At 40.7% G+C, this 10115-nt stretch overlaps 1 protein-coding gene across 3 annotated transcripts in view; it reads left to right on the top strand.

The window, feature by feature from the left end:
* The window catches only part of HMG20A (high mobility group 20A), a 33364-nt gene that overhangs the window by 17823 nt on the left and 5426 nt on the right, over positions 1-10115 (top strand). For all 3 annotated transcript variants that reach the window (XM_015872458.1, XM_015872459.1, XM_015872456.2), the window contains 6 exons: positions 1217-1432; positions 3695-3827; positions 4162-4193; positions 6552-6627; positions 7494-7709; positions 8352-8495. In XM_015872458.1, the coding sequence (XP_015727944.1) occupies positions 1217-1432; positions 3695-3827; positions 4162-4193; positions 6552-6627; positions 7494-7709; positions 8352-8488 (810 nt within the window). In that variant the 3' untranslated portion in view covers positions 8489-8495. The remainder of the gene's footprint in view (positions 1-1216; positions 1433-3694; positions 3828-4161; positions 4194-6551; positions 6628-7493; positions 7710-8351; positions 8496-10115) is intronic.

Raw genomic sequence — 10115 nt, 5'->3', positions numbered from 1 at the left:
CATTTTCATCTTGTGGTTCTCCCTAGTTATTTCTCTGCTGTTGCATAATGGCACACAGGGCATTTCAGGTGTCTGTTTTAGCCAGTACGGGCCCCAGAAGTGGTTCTGCCCCTGCTGTTGGTGAAGGCTGTATGCTCTGCTGCCACAATGTATTTCCTCTGTTGCGGGCAGAAAACTGAGACTGCTACACTCATCCACAGTAACTGATGTCTTGGAAAGCATTATGCTTGCTTCTTGAGGCTGCATTGTGTGTACTGCCCCACGCTGAGACTTGATGAGTAAATCATGAAGGAACTGAAACTTGACATGAAAGTGGTTTTGGTATTTTGATAGATGCATGTGATATTTCTCCTTGTAGTCTGTCATCAGCTGTGAGGTCCTCTTGTTTAAGGAAGCACTAAAATTCCAGAAAGGGAACTAAAACTGACATGACAGCAGGAACGTGTTGATTTGGGGAGAGATTAGAAGGACTGAAATAGTTTTTTGTACATAGTATAAGAAAAATAGTGCTGTCCAGAGATTACTGTACTGGTGATATGAAGCCAGGAGAATGAGTGATAATTATGTGATTCTTTTGAACTGTGCACCACAGGAAGATCGTAGTGTTCCTTCCTTTGAGTTTGTCCATCTCTTTATTGGTGCTGGTTAATGGAAAAGAAAGCCTAGAGAGTAGACTGGAATACAAAAACCTACATACTGTTCTGTTACCCACATTTTGGGCACTCAATGCACAAAGGCAAAAACTTGGGGAGGTGCAAAACAGCGACATAGTTTACAACTACCAGCTAATGCAGAGACTCTTCTAACATCATACAGAGGGAAGTGTCTGGGGACAGCCAGGGGAGGGAATTGTGAGCTAGATCAAAAATTAAAGATAAAATACTTGCAGTTGCATCAGAGAGAGTGATAGTTTCAGCAGTTATTGCTCCTATTAGTTTTGTAGTAAAAATTGATACAGTTATTACTGTGTTGTCCCACTGGACTGGGGGTGATGCACAACTTCTCATAGTCAGACTTCTTGTCTGGCTTTGCTCACAGGAAAGTCAGAATTGCTCTAAGATAAGACTTGAAACTTACTGAAGAATATCCGTGGCCAAGGATGTATTGCAGCAATATACTCCTGATGAAAATGTTTGAGAAATGAATATTTATTCCTTCCTGTGCTGGTAATTCTTTTTTCTTGCAATCTGAATTTTCATTCATTTCCATTTTGCAGCAGCAAAGAACTAAACGAGGAGGCTGGGCTAAAGGGAGAAAGAGGAAGAAACCTCTTAGGGACAGCAATGCCCCCAAGTCCCCCCTCACAGGGTACGTGCGATTCATGAATGAGCGTCGGGAGCAGCTTCGAGCAAAGAGGCCCGAAGTCCCTTTCCCGGAGATCACCAGGATGCTGGGCAACGAGTGGAGCAAACTTCCTCCTGAGGAGAAACGGGTATCGTTAAACTCCCTTTTCCTTGTTGGAATGGGATTGCTGTTAAATGAAAATATTGTTGTTTAGTGAGGAGGTTAACCATTGGCTTTTGATTAAGCTTGAGTTTAGGAATGTTCTTCAAAATAAGGGGCACAGATCCTCTAGAGTTTACATTACAAACCCTGGTAAGGCCATAATGTCTCATTCAAGTGTGGCTTGAAGAGAACTCTCAGTCCTCTGGATAATACAAGAATATATTCAGAACAGTGGCAAGTGCTCTACTGAGACATTCCACTGCTGATGTAGTTCATCTAAATAAACTTGTGTTGTACCTGACTCAGATACACCTGAGGCCTGCCAGCTTCCAAAGCCATCATAAATGTATGTGTACCAATGTACATGGATCGCTCTGAAAGTAATGCCTCCTGTGTATTTCTTTGGTAACTATAACAGATACAAAGAGCACAATGACACTATTTGATAGAGCAAATTCCCAGCTTCTAAAGTCTTTTTCAACATTGTCACAGCCACTGGCTGTGCATTTTCATCAGCGATGAACAAGAACCTGCATGCTGTGCTTGTACAAATCTGCACCAGTGGAGGTGACCCACTGTTTCAAAGCTGCTGTGACAGTGTTGCTGCTGAAACAAAACTCACCACCCACTGCATCACTCTCCTTCCATCCACTGTTCAGTCTTCATCAGTGCTCCACAAGCATGATGAATGTCAGTTGATGCCACTTTTTCCAGATGGAGGAGGAATTCAATTCCATACCTTTTCTTCACATGCACTTTCATGTCAGAGGCCATTTTGTCAGACTGCTCCTTTGCTGCCATCTGTTGCATTGTAACAAAATGGAACAGAATATTGGTAGGAATGTTCAACCTCTGCTTTGATTCCACCACATCTGCTTCTGATGTTGTGGGCCAACATAATAAAACAGGTGTTACTTTTGGAGCAGCCCTTATATATAAACACCTAGTGTCTTGGATTAAGACCAACAAACCTGAAAGGACAGGTTACTAAAGGAGATAGTTAAAGTGAGTAAACTTTTGCACAGTATTTTAGTGCTGTTTGCTCTGGAAAAAAACAAAACAAAACAAACAAACAAAAAATAAAACAACCAAGGGCCATTGCTGCTTCGGAAACCCTGCACTCCTGTTAAAACTGAGCAACCTTATTTTTATTGTCTCATATAGGGAAATATGCTATGAGGTGTACAAACCTGCACTAGAAAATCATGACATCTGCTTACAGGTAGTGTAGCAGAACACACTGTTCCAAAATGCAAAAGGAGAAATTTAACTCAGTTACTGTGCTCTTTCAGCAGTCACCCTGCTGGAGGTGGAAGAAAGGAATTAATGTTATGTGGAAGAGCTCAGTGCCCAAAAGCAATGCAAGCCCAGCATCAGCACCCTAATCCAGGACATTAACTATCGCCTCAGCAGGGTCAATATTCCAAATGCATGGAATATGTGATTGTTAAGTAAATTGCCATGATGATTTGATGATAATGCAAGTCATAGCATGTGACTCAGTTTGCCTCTGATTCAGTGCTTCCATTGAATTTTAAACTCCTGAAGAGGGGAGGGATTGGGAAGTTATTCCTTGAAAGGATCCCACTAAATAAGAATTGTGACTACTCCTTAAATGCTATTCTGTTCATTTGTTCCCCTAAACAGTTCTGTAGTTAAGCTCCTTCCGTTATGCTGATCTGTGAAACATCTGCAGGCCAGAAAAGAATTAATTTTCTTAGCCTAAATACAGGTGGCTTACATTGATAAATCCTTGCAGGCTTGTGCTTTGCTGATAACCACGTTGCTTTATTCGCTTCTCAGATGAAGGTTGAGGTGTGAGGTTGTAGAATGGTACTGCTTTTGTCTGCTGAGAGTGTGAAAACAGGTGTACTGGAACCTCAGTGTTACCCTTCTGAACCTTAAACCATGATCTGTTAATAATGCGTTCTTATTTGATTGCATTTAATCCTGACCACAGACAGGCAGTCCTTAAGCTTTTATTTTATAATGTGTAGGTGTGTAATTCTGTTGAACTGAGTGGCCTTAGCAGCAGGTCATCTCAACAAAACAACACTAAAAAGGGATGGCAGAGTACAGTAATTTTATCCAGGAACTTTAACCCTTTGCATCTCACACACTCTCGTTTCTTTGCTCCTTTCCTGTTAGTCAGTGAGATGGATCAGCACTTCCTCTGACAAGTTGTTTTTCTTCCCTTCCTCCAGAAGGGGATGAAACTCCCTGAACCTCTTGGACTTTTCTGTTTCAGCGATACCTTGATGAAGCAGATAGAGATAAGGAGCGTTACATGCGAGAACTGGAGCAGTATCAGAAGACCGAAGCCTACAAAGTCTTTAGCAGGAAAGCACAGGACAGACAAAAAGGCAAATCACACCGACAAGGTATTGATCAAGACAAAAATGTAATCTTAGCTAGAAGAGAAGATTCCCAGCTGGACGTGTAGCCAGACATTCGCTTAAAGCTTGTCACTGCAGAAGTGTTCTGTCTATGGCTTTGGCCTCTACTGTGTCTGAAGTGATTATTCATGTAGAATTAACTGTGTCTAGATTCTGTGGGAGGATGTGCATTAAAAGCATCCACATTTAGACACAGGTTCTGTCTGACTTGTTAGGAAAGTTGCACAAGTTTCCTATTTACCTCTCATGCAACTGCTTTAACTTTTGGTGATTTGCTCAAATCTTAGGTATTCTAAAGGATTACTTTTGTCTTTTTCAGATGGAGCAAGGCAGCCAGTCCACGATCATGAGGTAAACCTCTTCCTTCTGTACATGAGTATCTGCCGTGTTACAGGCTGAACGTGCAAAATTGTTACTATGGAATTTTTCAAAGCAGAAAGAGCTGTAACTTCCCCCATATTCTCTGAAACTGGAAACTGAAGTAAAATTGACACAAAGCTTGCAACCTAGATAAGCCTTCCAGCTTTACCCCCTGTAGGTTGTTGTTTTGAGGTACTGATTTTTCTGCAGCAACATGGGCGCTGTGGCTTCCTTGAGAGGAAAATAACATAACCAAATCACTGGGAGATGTCTCGCAAAACTCCTGCCTCCCACCACCTCCCACACACGCTTTGCATATGTAAATACTGGAAAAGAGTAATGAATGTCTGAAGATGAAGTGTCTATACATGGTGAGAAGTATCACAAACCTGGGTCTTGGCTGACTGTTGTCTCTCTCCTCTTGCAATACTTAAGCTTTCTCTCACAGCTGCAGAGAAATACAACTGGAATTTCTAGGGCAACAGAACTTCTTGCTTGGTTTTCAGTAAATGCAAACAAAAACAATGAAAAATCCTATTTATGCACAGCCTCTCCATTTCCTTTCTAAGCAGAGGCTGTTTTGAAAGATCTGCTTTTCTTTTGAGGTTTTTTTTTCTTTTGCCTTGGGAAAGCGATCAAGTTGCTTTTTAATGCATTCATTACAATAGTGACAAGGATGTGCACTGCTGAGAGGCAACTACTGGTCTCATCTACTTTAAAGGAAATAAGTTTCATGTTGTGGAAAATGCTTTGGTAGCATGTTTTTGGTGGTGTTTATTAACTCATAGGCAGTACTTGCATTAATATCTAGAAGTGCACAGTCCCCAGCTTTTCTGATATGCCTTTGTTTTTTGGTGGTTTTTTTTTTTGCATTTTTATGCAGGTAGTTAAATAGTACAATCTTCAATGTGCAAGGAATGAGTCAAAAAAGATTTAGATTGCTTTTAGAAGTATATGTTCACTGAAGTTGTTACTGGAGCAAGACTGAAGCTTCTTGTCTTGCTACTTTATCAGCATTGGCTATTATCTTTGTGATTAATAGGTAGGATCTGATGAAATTACATCTTGAGACTATATAGCAACCTTAAAGTCATGGAAACCTTTCATTTTCCCCTTGCTTCACTCAGATGATCATGATTTAATTTCTGGAAATCTGTTGAACTCATTATAAATATTATGTATGGAGGTGACCTCCAAAAAGAATTGCATTGAGCAATTCATATAAGCAGTATTAATGACAATAAGAGCAACAAGAGGATGAGGCTTAGGAAGGTAAGAATCAACTTCTAAAATGCAGGTGTAACCATGAAAAGCATGGAGAAACCTCAGAATGCTCATCTCTTTGTTTGGGAGAGGACATTTGTCTTCCTTTAAATCCTAGATTCATAAACATGACATACAGCAATATGTAAAACAACTATTAATTAAGATCTGCAGTGACAGAACCGTTGTTATTGTTCTCCATTGTTATGCTATTGCAGAAAACAGTACTCTGATGAGAGAACATTTATTATGTAACAGTATATATATGGTATCCGTACCTTACTTTACACCTAACTGTATAAGGGAGGATGGGTTTAAAGCCCCTCAAATCTCAGCTTTCTCTTTACCATACATCGCAATTCTCTAAAATCTTTGTCTGCTTTGTTGAAGATCAACCTCAGTTTTAATCACTAGGTGAGAATGGTGTCACTAGTTGATACTCTTGTTTAAAACAAAAGATTGAAACAGTTTTGATTGTCTTTTTAATCTGGGGGGAGGCAAAATGACATGCAGCCTGAACAGGCTGTGTATTTTAGTATGAGGTAATCAGAACTTTGATTTTAATCTTGAGTGAACCTCAGAGAGGCTTAAGTGTTCCTCAGCTCTCAAGAGGATCTTCAAGTTGTGTAATATATCCTGTAATGGGAAAGTGCTGATGACTTTCATTCTTGCTCTTTTGTTCAGTAGAAATTTTTGTTGCTTTTCAGAAGCTGAGGAGTTTTATCTATTTATTTATTTACTTATTTATTTTACCCGAGGAACCTTTATCTTATCCTGCAGAGCTGCAGGCAGAATACCCTGTCTTTTTCAAAGCACCCTCTCTTCTTCTTTCTATCCTCGAGGAACCAGTGCTGAGCCAAGGCAGTACATCTTTGCATATGGGTAGCAATGATAGGGATAAATAATCTCAAATGGATGTCTCAGGTGTTTTCACCAAGTTCCAAAGCTGTCAATGTTACTTAGTGGACATAATTTCCCTAATTGTTTATCTGCCTCTGCTTTTTGCCTCCCTTCTCTTTCTGTTTTCTTGCTTAAAACTATTTTATTTGTTCCTGAACATGAGCAGTATTACTCTCTTCTCTGTAGAAAGAAGCAGACACAAAAGAGAGATCTGTTTTTGATATCCCAATATTCACAGAAGAATTTCTGAATCATAGTAAAGGTAAGTTGAGCTTTTGCAGGATCTTCGTGTTTTCCAGAGCTCTTGCTGTGTGCTGTCAACTTGAACAGCTCTTGTGCTGTCCTGCCTCAGCTAAATAATGACTTGGGTATAGTTGGTTAATGATTCTGATAATACTTTACCCCTGTACAAACACAGTGGCTGCAGCAGAAGTTGTTCTTGGCTTTGTCTTTCGAAACCTCCCCTTCTGGAGAATGGTGCTAATGTTTGGATTCTGTTTGTCATTATTCCAACTATTCCAAGCTGGAGCTGCTGTTCTGTAGGATAAAGAAATAGCCAAGACATTGCATGCTGATAATTCAGGCTGCTTAGCAGTATTTTGTTTTCCTCGACACATGGAAGACTCCACTGGCTCATTTTCTGTTACTTTACTTGGTTTTGGCAGCTGCACGTAGTGAGAGTTGAGGATGTTTTTGCCAGAATTCCTGGAGGCTTTTTCTTAACTGAACAGACTTCAAATTGAGATACTCTTGCTGATGATCAATAGAATTGTATTCTTGTATCTGTTAACTTGTCTCTACGCCTCTTCATGCTGCTGCTAAGATATGCCACACTGAATGCATCTGAAATCATTCTTACAGCCTTCCTTTCTAATCAGTTGCGCTATTCACTTGTACTCTCATCCTTTGCATGTCTTAATTTTTAATGACAGATAAAATGGGTGCTATTTTAATACTTGGGTGTCATTTTGGTACTTCTTTTCACTCCTTGGTGTGTTGCTTGTTTGTCTGTAACCTAAAACTGTACAGTCAGTTGATCAGTACATCATCAGTTGAATGCTCCAGAATAGCCTACTTCATTGCCTACCAATCACAGTTGTTTTCTTGACAATGGTTTGATATCTACAGCACGTGAAGCCGAGCTGCGACAGCTGCGTAAATCCAACATGGAGTTCGAGGAGAGGAATGCTGCCCTGCAGAAGCACGTCGAGAGTATGCGTACAGCAGTGGAGAAATTGGAGGTGGATGTAATACAAGAGCGGAGCCGCAACACAGTGCTGCAGCAGCATCTGGAGACCTTACGGCAAGCACTGACAACCAGCTTTGCTGGAGTCCCGCTACCAGGTAACACTGAGGTTATTCTTAGGGCTCTCTGCCCAAGTTAAAATTTAATTGCTAATGTTTATATATCTCTGTGAATTCACAGCAAGTGGCCAGGTGGTGGAATTCTGTGCTATGGGCTGTTCCAGAGTTTTTGTTGTATTGGATTCTGGAATCATCAGATGCATACAGGGGAAGGCTTATTACCAGTGCTTAATTCCAGTGTGTTTTTTTTTCTTACTACTCTTATTCTTTTATTCCTAATAAAGTAAGACATTCAGTCTTTGCTCCCTTTCACTTGTTTGTGGAAGAAGTTACTAAATGGAAAAGACAGGAAGTACAAATTGCTTGATTTAAAAGAGGAGCTGTACCTGTCCTGTCAGATACCAGGGAATCTGCTTAGATGCACTTAATGCCCAGCTGAAAGAGTGTTGTAATTAGCTTTGAGACCTAAACCAAAGAAAGCCCAGCTTTGTTAGTCCCAGTATGCTTGGAACTACTCACCTTGGAGTTAGGACATACTGCTCTATTGAATCTGTCATAAGAGGTGGTGCGTGGCAAAAGCAGCCCTGTAGCAGTTGACATGTTGCCCTTAACAGTTCTAATTTTTGGAAGTGCTGCAGTCATCCAAGTGCTCACTGGCTCATTATGCTGTGTTAACAATAGGTAGCGGGGAAACACCCACGATGGAAACTATTGATTCCTACATGAATAGGCTGCACGGCATTATTATGGCTAACCCACAGGAGAACGAGAACCTCATAGCCACAGTCCGGGATGTGGTAAACAGACTTGAACGCTAGTGACCAGGTCAGTGCTTGCTTACTGCTTAGGCTGCTTTTGCTTGCCTTCTGCTCTGTACCGCTAGCATTTGTTCTGACACTGATTCTTGTGCTGATTACTGTATTTTACAATCATATTTTTTTCCTCAATGCTGTAGGAGTGGGTTAACTTAATGAAAGTCAAATGGAGCTGAAACTATTCAACAGCACTGAAGGGCTCTTAAATTCAATTCTCCAAGAGCTTTCTATAATGGCATAATTAGCTCTTTTGTCCAGTTATTCAGAGTATCTCTGTAAGGCGAATAAGGACTTTGACAGAATGCTGTAAAAAAAGAAGTGGGAAATGATATTTAAATTTTATTGATAGGGTTGGATAGGTTAGAAGATGATGAGCTTCCCAAATAAAGTAAACTTGAAGAATTCTGCATTCTTTTATCATCTGATCTGCTGATCACATGGGAATCTTGTCTGCCTCAGGGTGCAGGTGAAGTGATCTCCATTCTAAACTAAAAATGCACTACAACTAACAAGTTGGCAGCACCTGTAGTCAAACTCTTCTGATTAGGAGGGTTTGTATCTAAATGAAGTGCTGATGTGCAGCTCAGGCTTCATGTAGCATTTGCTGAGATTAATGACCATATGGTTTATGAATAGATTATTTCTGAGCTCATGATTTTTCATTTTTGCTTCTGTTCAGCAGCTCAGGAAATTGTAATAAGGAACAGAGGAGAAAAACAAATCAACAAAGAAAAATCAGCCTTTCTGAATTGCCACGCTTCCTTGCGTTTTGCACTCGTACTTCCCTCCACCCCCATGTTGTGATCATTAGCTGCCTGCCGGGTTAAACCACACAGTCATTTGCTGACTCTCCCCCCCACTTTCCCAGTGGGATGGGGAAGAGAGTCAGGAAAAAAAAACAAAGTAGAATTCATGAGTTGAGGTAAAACTATCACCAAGATAAAGAAAAGGAAAAGGATAATAGCTATGACTAAATATGAATGTATATAACAAGTGATGCACAAGCAGTTGCTCACCACCCCTGACCAATGCCCAGCTAGCCTCTGAGCAGCAGAGGAGTGAGATGAGATCCCACCCCTTCCAAACTCCTCCTGCATGATGTCACGTGGTATGAAACATCCCTGTGGCCAGTTTGAGTCAGCTGTCCTAATTCTGCTCCCTCCCAGCTCCGAGGGCCTTTTGCTGTGAATTGCCTTGGCTCTGCACAGCATCACTTAGTAGCAGCTATCAACACTGTTGTGTTCTCCTAGAACCAAAACAGCATCACACCAGTCGCTCTGAAGAGAACAATTCAGCTAGAACTACAACGCCCTGTAATGCACCAGATAGCCATTAGGAATTTGCCTGTTTTTATTTTACCTACGTACATACCTGGATTCTTTGTCAGATCAACTGTGTGTCTTGTACAGTGTTCAGAAATGCAAATAAATCGAGGTAACACCATCTGTAAATACAAAGACAGGATTTTTCATCCATTCTGATTCTGACCTTTCATGATACTGTGTAGATCAGCTAATTACACATTCCCCATTATAGCATGGCTTAAGCTAAAAGATCTTGTCCTTCCAGAGGGTAGCCAGATGGAAAGGACTGTAGTTCTAAGCAGACTGAGCTCCCAGCAGAACAAAGT

The sequence above is a fragment of the Coturnix japonica genome, chromosome 10, assembly GCF_001577835.2.
Source record: "Coturnix japonica isolate 7356 chromosome 10, Coturnix japonica 2.1, whole genome shotgun sequence".
In the NCBI taxonomy this organism is placed as follows: Eukaryota; Metazoa; Chordata; class Aves; order Galliformes; family Phasianidae; genus Coturnix; species Coturnix japonica.
Note: the sequence above shows the minus strand (reverse complement) of the source record. Positions and strands in the feature narration are given on the sequence as shown.